At 35.2% G+C, this 14,528-nt stretch overlaps 1 protein-coding gene across 1 annotated transcript; it reads right to left on the bottom strand.

Annotated features, from left to right (window-relative positions):
* Positions 1-1,572: 1,572 nt before the first annotated feature.
* Positions 1,573-5,176, bottom strand: LOC137938762 (uncharacterized). The gene is made up of 4 exons (XM_068783794.1): positions 4,836-5,176; positions 3,429-4,205; positions 2,703-2,750; positions 1,573-2,622 (listed from the first exon to the last, which is right to left on the bottom strand). The coding sequence occupies exons 1-4, from the start codon at positions 5,013-5,015 to the stop codon at positions 2,314-2,316; spliced, it is 1,314 nt and encodes a 437-aa protein (XP_068639895.1). The 5' UTR covers positions 5,016-5,176; the 3' UTR covers positions 1,573-2,313.
* Positions 5,177-14,528: the final 9,352 nt, after the last annotated feature.

Below are 14,528 nucleotides of genomic sequence, written 5' to 3' on the forward strand. Positions count from 1 at the left end.
CACAATGGAGTCACATGGGATTGCTCATATAATGTCCAAGTTTATCAATTTGTGATGTAGTTATAATCTCAAATTTGATTTGATCTCTTTGAATTTCCATTGAGTTGATGGTCATATCTATTAGACCAAGGTCTCAAATTTTGTTGCACTCCCTTATTTTGATGATAACAAAACGGATAATTTGAAGTCTAATCAAATCAACATATTTGAATTGTCTACAACACAAAATTGTGTTGAGAATTTGAAGAATCAAGTTGCCAATACCCCGAAGCTAAAGTTGGAATATTGTTGTTGAGAAGAAGACAAGTTCAAGTAGAAGACCTTTTTGGATTGTAAAGAGTCAATTTTTACGTTAAAGGCAAAATTTATATTTGAAAATGTATTTAGATTATAACTACAAGTTTGTAGACAATTCATATGTAACACTTGAGCTTAAATTATTAAAATTTTAGCAAAACCCATGTTTTGTTGAAATTGCCTCGACTATACTTGAGCAAGGTCAAGTGTCCTAGACCAAGCAATAAAAATTTCTTACTCTAGAATCACGACTCAAATGCATTCAAGGGTTAGTCGAGTGTACTTGAGTATGTGTGGTCTATGATGTTCTAGGATCAAATGGATGAGTGTACATGAGGTAAGTCGAATAAGTTAGAATAATAAGTTTGATTGTTTTGAGGTTAAGCGTTCAAATATACTTGATTTTTCTAATGTTCTATTTCATTTTGATCAGGGAAAACTCAACATACTCAAGGTAACTTAAGTGTACTTGACCCACAACACTTAGAATATGACAAAGTACGTAGAAACGTACCCCCAAGGTGTGATTTTGAAAAAGTAAAATTTGCCATCCTCCTTAGATTCGAAACTTGTGCTTTGTGGTTTGTTGAGAGGGATTTTGTGAGCCTCCTGGGTTTTGTAAAGGGTTTTTGGTGCTTGTATATAGAGGTTTAGATGGCCAAAGTTTAGTTGAACCATGTAAAAATTCTTGTGTGCCTCATTGAATACTTTTATTTTAGCACTACCATGTCATCTCTTAAACTGCTGCAATTACTCCTGAGAGTGTCAGTGCTAGTGCAACTATTATAATTCTTCAACTGCGAAGTACTGGGGAGTTCTTCCCATGATCAGTCTAGGCTGTAATTGTACATCCTCAATAAACCCCATTGACGGCCATGACAGATCCGCAGTTAAAGCCAAAATCTGCCCTCAACTACCCTTCATCAAAATGAACTAATCACACGAGTCCTTATCGGGTTGTAATTCATTAAGGTAGGTCAAAGCCTGGTTAACCAGATCATCTTCAACCTACAATTCGATTGATCCAGATCGATCAACTAAGCCATTGTTGCATGAGAGAAGTTTCCAGCATGACAGGAAATCTTCTCCACACACCTGATGGTAAATCTTCTCCATGCAAAGGAAACCCAGACATCTCTAACTGCAAAATTTTGTTCAGGTTAAAACTGCTTTCGAGAGCATTGCGGGATGAGATTGCAACCAGACAGTATTTTCTTGTGAAAATACAAAAAATACAGAGAATTCAATAGCAAAAAGAAATAATATGAATATAAATAGCCCAATACATTATTCCTTATGCCATTGAAGTTAGTTTTACACATACAATATATCTTCATGTCCTCGTATTGCAAAAATAACCTTTCCAACATTCACCATCAGAAAAATGAAAACAAAAAACCGCTGACAAGTGTTAAAGGGTTACCTGAATGAAGAATGAAGTCCCTCAAAGATCAATCCAAGCATCTCTTCATGATGATGAACAAGCATAGCCACACTACCAAAAGTACACAGCTCAGACCATTACATACCAACTGACCCACCATGTTCTCTCCTTGGCAAAAAGTAATGGCTACCCAAATCCATTAGATATTATCCTCCAAAAAGTGCAAGCACTAGGAGTGCTTCACGCATTTTTCTCCTTTATTTTTCAAAAATGTCAGTGATAAAGGAGTGGCAGGTACCTTTTCAGCAGCTACAAATTGACACTTAGAGATGCTAATGTCAATCCACCATGTTGTGGGATCTCCCTCTCTCCATCCCATCCTACTCAAACTTGACAAACCACATCACTGTCAATCTTCTACCGTGTATTTATGTATGTAATTTACTGGAACAGATTTTGGAAAGACCAATTCGCCTGACACTCACTCAGAATTAGCAATTTTAGAACTTCTGATCAATCAAATGAATCTTTATTCTGGAGCTATACCGACCTTAAAAATATCACAAACTCAAACCCACATCACAGAGGAGATTTTAAATGTTAAACCTCAGAATCCATCCTTCAGTTATCCCTTATACACGAAGTTTACGGATCCCAACCTCCACTGTCTGCATACCAATATCTTTCTTGTCATCAACAGGATTTGGATCTTGGATATTGAGCCATGGGTGTTTTAAACACTCTGCTGCAGTTGGCCGCTTCTCTGGTGCAAAATCGAGAAGTGGACACAAAAATTCAGCAAATTCACGAGCATCAGAATCTGAAATTTTGTATTTTTCAACAAAAAGCTTATCTAGAGGCCAGAATTTCAGCCTCCTGATCCTCTTCAGATCACCATGTCGGTCAAACAAGTCCTTGGAATGAGTCCCACTAATAGCAATCTGTAATTAGCAGTAAGAGGAATCAGATGTTAAGTGAACAAGATTGAGAAAACAGTGGATGAGCAAAGAAGTCCTTTCACCTTTCGAGGCATCTTTCCAAGGAGTTCCATCATCAATGCTAGGTGGTCCTGAAACCACAGCACTTTCAGTCAGAGAGGAGCAATAAAGAGAACTTCACTTCAGAGGGTATTTGACTTGTGTTTAAGAAACCATATAAGCTTCTCCTTCCAAAACAGGTTCAAACAATTCATCATTTACTAGAAAAAATCTTCCAATTATGGAAAAAGAGTTTTTGGATTTTTAGCCACCAAAAGGTAATAACCAATAGCCAAGATGAACACTAAAAGCTAACAAGTAACTAACTCAGTTAACATTCAAAATAACAAAAACCAAATCAGATCATTCGTCCCAGTTAGCGTCCACAACTACTTATGTGAATCAGATCTGTGTAGTAAGTCCCCAGTGGGCCAGGAGTATTTCTCATTGGATCTATCATTGTTGTAGTGAAGTATTTTGTTAGCCACAGACACACACACAGAAGAAAAAAAAAACAGAAAACAATAACAAGTATCAAACTAAGTTAACATTCAAAAAGATAAAAAGTAACAAATTCAAATAAAATAGATGGCATGTAAATAAGCAATGTTAAGTAAAAGTAAGTGATATATCATATCATTCAGAATTAGTAGAAAGTAAAGCCAAGTAGTATTCAACAATAATTAGAAAACTTGATAATTCTACCTGATTTTACTTTCTGAAGAAATGCTGATAATGATATGGAGAAATATACAAAAAATTAACCTTACCTCATCTTCATCATATCCATGGCCATCTTTGGGAATAAATAGCATGTCCCCAGTAGCAAGCTCGAAGGCAATACAAGCAAGAGACCACATATCCACTGAAGATGAGTACCCTGAGCCCAAAATTACTTCAGGTGCTCTATACTGCCTTGTTTGAACAGCTTCTGAAAATTGTTGATCAAACCAACAAGCATTCCCAAAATCCACAATTTTGCATCTCATATCAATTCCTTCTAAGGATTTCTTATTCTCAGAAATTCCTTCCATTGATTCTCTCCTTGCAGAGATCTTAGCGACTGCTCTTTTTGCCTTTCTTTTAAGCTTCCTCTCAATGTTTGATACAATACCTCCATTAAGGCCACCCTCAGGTCTCTCAAGGATAGGAATTGTATTGGATTTTATGGGGTCTTTCGAGGGATCAATGGTGGACACAAGAAGAATATTTTCAGGCTTTAAATCAGTGTGGATTATGCTAAGTTCACGGTGCAAGTAATCAAGACCCAACAACACCCACTTGCAAATCTCCTTTACTTTATTTAATTCAATGCCTTTGTAATGATTATGCTTGATTAAGCGAAGCAAGCTGTCTCCAAGGAATTCAAAGACTAGACAAATGTGTTGCCCATTTGGACCTGAATGCTTAAAATGGTCCAGCAATTGAATTATGCATTTGGAATTAGAGGGATCACCCTGGGCGATAGCAGTCAGGACTTCAATCTCGTGCACGGCAGCTCCAGCAAATTCTGGTGCACTCTTTTGGATTTTTAGAGCAACAAATCTCTGCGAAGGAAATTCATAAGGGTGTGTTACAGATTAAGATTTAAATTATTATAGAATAAAGCTTCTTTAAGAGAAGATGAAGATACCAAAAGGAACATGAGGTTCTTGAGGCAGACATATTTTAGATAAGCCGCTCATATGAACGGATCCATGTAAAAAAAATAAAAAAAAATCCCACCAAGCAATAGTATGAATTAAGAAGGATTAGCAAAAGTTTTATCACTCATGCACTAATTCAATATTCAGAATCAGGTAAAAACTGAGAAGCTCTAAAAGGAAAATGCTAACACCATGATTCCCACCATCAGCAAATAGGAATTCCACATGTCAAACCACCAGTACCACAACGTTAAACAGATTCAGAAAACTACGAGATAATCCACAGGGCATTGATCATAATGCAAATCCTCGCTTAACCAAACAAATTTAGCCGATAAATCCCAACCCGAAGGAAAGCAGGAAGACATCTTTTTGAAGGAAGAGAAAGAATTCAGACAAACCCAGATCAACAGCCACGTAAAAGATGGTTAACGTACCAAGAATATGTTATATAATTAATGAACCCCAACAAGGAACCGACAGTAACAAAAATCAAATAAAAGCAACATAAGAAAGAAAAAAAAATCTCACCGACGATTGCTTATCGAAGGCAAGCCAAACAGTAGAGAAATGCCCCCAACCGAGCTTCCTCTGTGCGATGTATCTCCCTCCAGAAAACTGATCCCCCGGCCTCACCGCGTGGTACCCTCCTTTCCTGTAAGCGTCGGTTCCCTCATCTTCCCCCTCCGACGACGACGACGAACACGACATCCCCGCTTCTTCCCCTGTACAGAGCTGATCCTCAATCTCCCAATCTCTTGTCCTTGTTTCTTATTCCTGCAGTTTGAATGAAATTCCACCTGGGAAGGGAGGAGGGGTTTATTTTTGGGGGGCTGTGATCCTGGTCTGCCACTTCATTCAGCAAAACAGATGATCCCTTTATTATTGTTGAGGAGAGAGGCCATGTAGGGAGCCTGGTTAGCTTTTTGATGACCATGTCCATCTGCCCCTGATGCTATCATACGCCTTGAGGCTTAATCGATCACCGATGTCCTTTCACTGAGGAAGAGAGGCAGGTGGGATGGAAGCCTGGGTTGTCATGATCATGCAATCTATGAAAGTGACTCTCTAATAGTTCGATAGTGAGGTAACTTGACAATGGAGTGTCAAATTTTGTGAGGTGGGTAGGCCAACCCTTGTTTATGTTTATTTCTCAGATTTGATAGGAAAACTACAAACCCATTTGTTCACTCTGATTGTTGTTACTTGATGTGTTCTAGTGTATAATTGCAGTCAGATTGTTTGTTGAGTGAATAGATGGTTAAGAATTGAAACGGATAAGAGTGATCCTTTTCTGTCACTCTCATAACCAGATAAATATTCTATTATCAATTTCATTTGGAACAGAATTTGGTTATTTTGTAATTATATTACTTTTTTTATTTTTTTAATATTATATGCAAGTATCTAAGTAGAGGTGTAAATGAATAGGTAAGTTACTATCAAATAATAAATATTTATGAAACCATATTTAAAGCTCAAGACAATGTAAGTTCATTGTGTCACCCATTGCATTTCCAACATTTAGGGCCTGTTTTGTAATTGTCATCCATTTAATCACTAGATTAGCTACTAGGTAAATGGTACATATATGTGTATAAAATTTAAGATTTAAATTACATGTTATAAAATGATAAAACTTGTATTAAAAAATTTTAAATAAAAAAATTATTTATGAATATTTTTAATTAAACATTCTTTAAAATGTCACCATCTCTCGCATTTTCTTCTTTCAGTCTTATTAGGTTATTAAGGCCCCATTAATGCCCTTGGATGGAACACTAGAAATGTTTTTCCTACGATATACATTTCCAAGAAACCTTATGATAAAATCCTATTAGTACCTTACTAGGAAATTACATGAATTTTTTTGAAATTTCTAAGGAAAATTAAATGGACATGTTAGTGCATTTTTTAAGGAAATAAATGAAAATTATTTCTAATTGCATTTCTAAACATTGAACCCAAGTTTGGAAAACAATCATCTTCCCACCCATTTTCCTTTCCCTCAATTGCATTCCTAACCAAGATGATTCAAGCTCCAAAGGGATTGGATAAATTTAATAAACTGATAAGCATATGTACATATGTGAGCAGGAAAAAAAAAAAATCAAAATGCTCTTAGAAAAATTCATCTAAGAATTTTTTATTTGTTTGCAAGAACTAAAAAGCAAATACATGATCAAATCAATCTACTAGTGACAAAAAAATAGGAGTTATGTTGCTCAAATTCGAGTTCCAGTTATTATTCCACTTAATAGACTTTGGAGAAGAAATGTTACCCATGAACAACATTCAAATTAATCAAACTTGGTCTTATTAACAATTGAGCTAGATAATGTCAAAGTACCATGGTGATTCATCGACAAGTCTAATTTCATATAATGGTTGTGTTGCATAATTTTGATGCGAGACTTGCCTTACTTAAAATTTTCTCACACAAATTTCCAAAAATTAATCATACTAATATGCCTAAATTAGTAGATTTCTTCATCCCCTTTTTTTAGACATCCATGACAAATTTATTTAAAAAATTAAGAAACCTAATTAGTGTTTCATGTAAATTCAAGTATCTAGATCAACTTAGCTAGGATTAGATAAACTTGAATTGAGTTCATTCCCAATGGCAATATTAATCCTTTGAATTTGTATTTTAATAGGTTCTTAGGACATCCAATGGTATGAACATGCAAACAAAGTACAAAAAAATGAAGGTTAATTATATTAAACTCTTTATTAATTGTGAAAGTGTATTCATCTCTAAAGGGATCAAGTTTGCTAGTTCATGGTCTAATCTTAATCTTAGGTCTACTAAACCTTTCCAATCACGTGAGAAAGGTAAGTTTTGGGACCGGCTCTATTGTTAAAATATATTTTTTGAATTATTAAATATACTTAAAAGACTACGATGATCAAAAGGGTATTTTCATAAAATAATTAACAACGTTGGTAACTTGTCCTTTGGTTGCATGTTGATTTGACCAGAACAATCAAAACTGCGAACTTTATAGCATATTAAAAAAATTTAATTTCCGAGTCCGTCCTAAAGCCAGCTCACGAGTTGCCCAAGCCGAACTTTAAAAACTTATAGCTTGGCTTGTGAAAATTATGAGCATGGTTCTTGGTTTGAACTGACTCAAGCGAAAGAGTTAAGCTGAGTCCAGCCCTAACCATTGACACACTCCTATCTCTGATGGTAAATATAATTTAATTCTTAATTGCTTATGGTGTGAATAATTTATTCTTATTGCACTTTAAATATTCTTAGGGTTTCTCATGAATTCTCAACGAGTAAATGGGACGGATTGATGAATTGATTTCATGTGTAATTTCAAATTAATTTAAGAATATTATGAGTTTCAGAGGTATATTTGCTTCTAGTGGTGACTCTAATTTTATTGATATTTTTAAATTTGATATCTTTAAAGGAACGAATTATGTGAATTGGTCATGGAGAGTAGACAATGTTACAATTCTATGGATACTATGAAAAGATGAACCTCCTAAAAGACATTTCCCAATGACTAACCTGAGATAAGAAACAATGTAAAACGATTTGAGAAAATATAAAAACTGAAAACTAGCAAATGATGCTTTTAGAGCTTATATCCTTGCTAGACTTAATATAACCTTTTATATGATGTACTTTAGAAGTCCAATTATATAAAAAAAAAAAATTGGACAAGTTAGAAGTAAAATTTGGTAAAACATTGGACTATTGTATTAACAACTTATGGAAAAAATCATAAAGGTCAAATGTGAAGAAGAGACTAAAGTTAGAAAATATGTCTGTGATGCTTTCTATGACACATGAGTTGGTATACTATGGTAGAGTCTTTGATGAGAAAACAAAGGTTGATACTACAATTAACTCATAGGTTGATACTACAATTAACTCATTGCCTAGGTCTCATAAATATATAGAAGATTATTACTTACTTTGAAGGTCAATGTGGCCTATGGAATAACTTGTGAATCTGGTGGACCATCAATAGGATAAAACAACTAAATGGGAGTAGTGAAATAAAACCACCAATTGCTAAAAATGTTGTGTTAAAACACAAGAGGAAAAAAAATTAAGAAGAACAGGAGAAACCCCCATTTTAATGACATGAAAATGAGATTGCAGTTAAACACACAACAAAAAGGTGTGTTTCTGTTGTGAAATGATTGTGAAAATGGATTTCTTTATTAGGATTGACCTTTTATGGTTTTTTATGGTGATATCTCACCAAATAAAGCTCATAATATTAAAATTATTTTTTTATAGAAATTAGACTCGAAGAGCTTTGATTTAGTATATACCTTGATAGATAAAACTCTTACAATGAATTGTTTCTTGTTGTTTGAATTGCTTCGTTCAGTAGCTAGACCCTAGTCAACTTCGATAGAGATGTCTCTTTATGTAAATATTCGATTAACTTAAATACTTATTCATTCTGAAACTAGAATTGGATAGACTTCATTCAAGTATAATTTACCACATAAAATGTGTGTCTTGTGAAGGCGATAATCTACTTAATCGTCTGATTTGCAGTCTAGCTAAACTGATCTTTTATTTGGTTAACGGTTGAGATAAAGTAGGTCTAAAAGAAGAACAATTTTGATACCAATTAATAAGAACCGTAATTGTGAGAAGTCATAATCTTTTCTAAAAGTGAAAGGAAGAGTTTAAAGAGAGAAGTTAAGAGGGTTGGAATAAGAGAGAAGAGAAGAAGAGAGGGAAATGGAGAGGTATTAGAAAGGAAAAGAGAGAATAAGAAAGAGGAAAAGAGGGGAGAGGTACTAGACACGAATTTTAGAGGGGAAAGAAATATTTAGAAAAAGTGTGACTAATTTCTTCCTTCAATCAACACCCCTATTTATGGCATTGTTTGGAAAACTCCTTAATCAACTAGGATTACATAACTCAACACGAGATTCTAGGAAATTGAAAAAACTACATCAATGTAGGAGAGATTCTAAGAATTGAAAGAATACATTAATTAAAGATAAATCTGATCTAGTAGGATCTTATCTTATCAAGAAGAAGGGACATTTTTCCATTTTTGCCCTCATACCTCATTTTTCTTTTTTGCCCTCATGCCCCACCCCATTTCTTTCTCCACTTTCCATTTTGTAGTGACTCCACTTTCCATTTCTCTTTCTTCTTTTATTCTTCTTGTTATCTTCTTCTTGTTGTTATCTTCTTCTTTGGGAGTAAATTTGGGTCTCTATCAATAACTTGTGATCAATGCCTTAAAAAGTTAGTCGAGATAAACTTTAAATACTACTGCAATAATTTTTGTCAAATAACAAAAAAATCCAAATAATAAACACTCACTTATGCAGTCAAAGATATCTAATATAATTATTTCCTATTACTTGAGAGCAACATATGGCATTGGTAGGCTCATGCTCCTAAGAGGTATCATTAATTTGGCCGCATTTGACAAATAAGTTGAATTTCATACCCAAATGCCTAAACATGAAAATTTTTGGATAAAGAAAATGGTAAGATTTATATTATGAACAATTTTCTGGAATTGTCTAATATTATGTTCTTACTAACTCTTCAAGAATATACGTCTATAGAAAAATGGTAAAACAAAATTCAATCCATTTTTCAAAAACTTCAAGATAATATATTTGCTCCACATCAGATTTAAACAAAAGGAATTCGAAATGTAAAGAGCACCATCATTTCTTGTGTTAAAGATCAAAGCCTCATTAGAAAATATAATAAAGGTATTAACTAATATCATTATCATTTTTATAATAATTTTTCTACTCTTCACATATAACATAATCTTCGCTATCCACTGTTAACCCATTATCAAAGGGTATAACACAAAGTATCAAACTTTTTTTAATGACAATAACATACTTTTAAGTAAATAAAAATTGTTTGTGAATACATTGTTTTTATTTTTGTATGTATATATTAATTTATATATTTTCTTAACAGATAAAAGCTTCTCCAACTCAAAGTTCGGAATTTTTTGTAAACTTGTAAAATCTTTCTTATTTATTTCAATACAATTATATCGGCATTTATATACACATATTACAAGTAATGTTTAACTAGTCTCTCGGATCATCTCCGGAGCAGTAGTTACAAAGGACTTCTTCCTCTATTTTTACAAATCTAGAAGACCGCTCCAGAGGAAGAAGTCCTCCTCTGGAGGAACTCACGCCAACAGTCCCCTTCAAGTTGGTGTGTATAGATCTTTGATGCTCAACTTGCCAAGTGAGTAGTAAAAGTTTTTACTACATACGGTTTTTGTAAGTATGTCTGCCAACTGGTCTTCAAATTTAACAAACGGAAATTGAATTATCTTTGCTTCAAAATTTTGCTTTATGAAGTGTCGATCTACTTCCACATGTTTAGTTTGATCATGCTGAACCGAGTTATGTGAAATATCAATACCTGCTTTATTATCGCAGAATAAGTTCATCTCACAGTTCGGGCCAAAGCCAATTTCAGTTAATAATCTCTGAAGCCAGAGAAGCTCACATAGACCCTTAGCCATCCCACGAAACTCAGCTTTAGTACTTGACAACGCTACCGCCTTTTTTTTCTTACTTCTCCAAATAATTAGGTTTCCTCCAATAAACATCAAATAGCATGAGGTGGATCTTCTATCAGAAATATTCCCCGCCCAGTCAGCATTTGTATAACCTTCAACCCTTAAGTGATGGTCTCTTGAGAACATAAGTCCTTTCCCAAGGGAGGACTTTAGGTATTTGAAGAATTTGATTTACTATATTCATATGATCTTCACTAGGACAATGCATGAATTGGCTTACTACACTTATTGCATAAGAGATATCAGGTCATGTATGGGAGAGATAAATAAGTTTTCTAACCAACCTTTGGTATCTTCCTTTGCTTGTTGGTACTTGGTCTGCGTCTTCTCCAAGTTTGTGATTTGGGATTATTGGGATATCTGTAGGTTTACACTCCAGTAGTCCAACTTCTGATAATATATCCAAGATATATTTCATTAGGAAAAGAATATGCCTTGCTTGGACCTAACAACTTTAATTCCCAACAAATATTTGAGTTCTCCCAGATTTTCATCTCAAATTCTATTGCCAATTGCTCTTGAAATCTTGCTATTTCTTTTAAATCATCTCCTATAATGATCATATCGTCTACATATACTATCAAAGTTGTTACTTTACATCATCGATGTTTTAAGAATGACGTATGATATGAGTTACTTTGTTTTAAACCATATTTCTGCATTGCCTAATTCAATCTCCCAAACCACACTCTAGGAGATTGCTTCAAGCCATTTAGAGTTTGCTGGAGTTTGCACACCGTGTTTGCTTCAGAATTTGCTATATATCCTAGAGGAACATCCATATAGATTTTTTCTTCAAGATCTCCATGGAGAAAAATATTTTTAATGTCAAATTAGTGTAGTGGTCAATCAAGATTAGCTGCAAGAAATAACAAAACTCTAATGGTATTCAATTTGGCCACCAGTGAGAATGTCTCTTGATAATCCACGCCATATGTTTGTGTATATTCTTTTGCTACTAACCTTGCCTTGTACCGTTCAACTGCTCCATCGGATTTGTATTTGATGGAGAATACCCATTTACACCCCACTGTTCTTTTACCTTCAGGTAAAGGAACAAGACTCCAGGTCTCATTTTTCATTAATGCTTCATTTTTTTCCTTCATGGCTTGAACCCACCGAGGGTCTTTCAGAGCTTCATCAACACTGGTAGGGACATGTTGTGAGGAGAGTTCATTTACAAACTTCTTGAGGGGTTTAGACAGTTCTTTTGTAGACACATAATTGGCCATAGGGTATTTTGATTTGTTTCCCTTCACTTAAGGGGAATATGTATTTGGTGGTTTGCCCCAATTGCGCCTGACAGGTAATTCAAAGCCAACAAGAATAGCCATATAGTTAGAATTTTGAGGTGTGATAGGATTAGTTACCTCAATGATATTCTCAGGTGATGGGTCGTTGGATACTGAGGAGAAGAGGGGTACTACTTCATCATCAATTTCTGAGGATATCTTCTCCGGATTTGGTTCCATAGTGGTCGCTATATCAATGTCCTTGAACCAGTGAAATGTCATCCAATTTAGCTCTTCTTCTCGTGTCTCCCCCTAAAGAGAGGAATTGGATGTAATAGACGAGTAAAAAGTTCGGATTCAAGAAACATGACATCCATAGTTACATATGTGCGTTTAGTAGTTGGATAGTAGCAGCGATACCCTTTTTGATGGACTGCATATCCCAAAAATAGACACCGAATGGCACACGGATCAAACTTCGAGCGCTGGTTTTTGTGGAGATTAACGAACACAACACAACCAAAAATTTGAGGGGAGAGCTTCAACACCGAGGGTAATCAAAACATAGTTTGATAGGACTTGTAGGGGAGTCTGAAACTCAAGAATTTTTTCAGGCATGTGGTTAATGAGGTGGAAGATCGTAGTAACAACATCAGGTCAATGATGGCTAGGCACTTGGGCCCCAAGTAAAAGAGCCCAAGCTGTTTCAAGAATGTGATGATTTTTCCTCTCTGCAATACCATTCTGTTGAGGAGTTTGGAAGCATGAGGTTTCATGAATCAATCCATGGTGTTGAAAATAATCACGGAACTGATGATCCACATATTCTCCACCATTATCAGATCGAAGAATTCGAATTTTGGCGGAGAACTGAGTTTGGATCATCTTATGAAAGGATTGAAAGGTATGAAAGACCTCATCCTTGTACTTTAACAAGTAAAGCTAAGTCATTCGTGTGCAATCATCAACAAATATAACAAACCAACAGACACAGGACCTAGCAACTTTTGGGGAAGGGCCCCACACATCAGAGTGAATTAAAACAAAAGGACCATCACTCTTATTCATACTTAACGGATAATTGACTCGATGGCTTTTAGCTTGAATGCAAGTCTCACATTTAAAATGCAGAACTAAAAAATTCAAAAATAGATAGAAAAATATATGTTTCAAATACCCTAACGAGGTTGGCCTAACCAACGATGCCACAATAAAATATGTTCCACTTGGAGGTCGCTCGGGTGCCGCATGTGATAAGAACGACTTATGTTGAAATCTTCCACGTAATAGAGCCCCCTCCTCTTAGTACCACACCAATGATCTCCTTGGTGAGAATATCCTGAATAAGACAAAATATAGGGTAAATCAGAACAATACAATTCAGCTCGTTGGTAACTTTACTCACTGATAATTTTTTTTGTGAGAAAGAGAGAGCAAAGATAGTGTATTAGATAATGGTAGGGCTGGTGATAACATCACTGTTCCCACCCCCTGTTACTAGAGAGATAACTCCATTAGCATATGCAATGCTAGTCTGTTGGGGAGGATGTCAATATTTTCTAGCCCAAGAGTTGCTGCTTGAACAGCCAAATTGAGTTGTTGAAGAGAGCAGCAATGACCAAGGATTTCCACCAAGAGGAGCTGTCGTGAGCAGCCAAAATAAAGAGCTCCAAGCTCTGAATCTACCGAGAGAAAACTAGTTGCTAGAGGAAGCAATAATGACCAAGAAAATCTACCCAATAGGCTCCTGGAACTGCCACAACCGAGAGCTCCAAGCTTTGAGACTAACTACCACACCAACACACAAGAGAAGCTGAAAAATTGGGAGCCCCTCTTCCCCTTCCTTTTCTTCTATTTAAACATAGGGTTACGTTAAGTACAAGACAACCTATGGGCTTAATTACAATCCTACCCAACCCATTAATCCTTGCTTATTAACCTATATACATGCAAATGTCTAAACAAATAACACTAATATAACTTCTAACTTATATGAATTCCAAAATATGGTAACATCCCCCCTCAAATTGGTGCTGGTAAGTCAACCAACAACAATTTGCCGACCAGAAAATTATGGCGGTGTTGAGTCATTGCTTTGGTGAAGAATTAGCCACTTGAAGATCCGAAGAGATGTAAGGAAGAGATATCACTCAATGCTCCAAGGTATCTTGAATAGAAGGACAATCAACTTCAATGTGCTTGGTATGTTCATAGAAAATAGGATTGGTAACAATCTGAATAGCACTAGTGTTATCCGCATGAAGAGGTGTAGAGGTAGTCTAAGGAAACTCAAGTTCTTCAAGGAGACCACGTAGCCATATAATTTTAGAACACACAGTAGACATGGTACGATACTCGGCCACAATAGATGACTTGGACACATGATATTGTTTCTTACATTTGCAAGAAATCATGTCATCCCC

The sequence above is a fragment of the Aristolochia californica genome, unplaced genomic scaffold (assembly GCF_029961685.1).
Source record: "Aristolochia californica isolate CCGP_79_NKW_82.1479 unplaced genomic scaffold, dmAriCali1.0.hap1 SCAF_8, whole genome shotgun sequence".
Classification (NCBI taxonomy): Eukaryota; Viridiplantae; Streptophyta; class Magnoliopsida; order Piperales; family Aristolochiaceae; genus Aristolochia; species Aristolochia californica.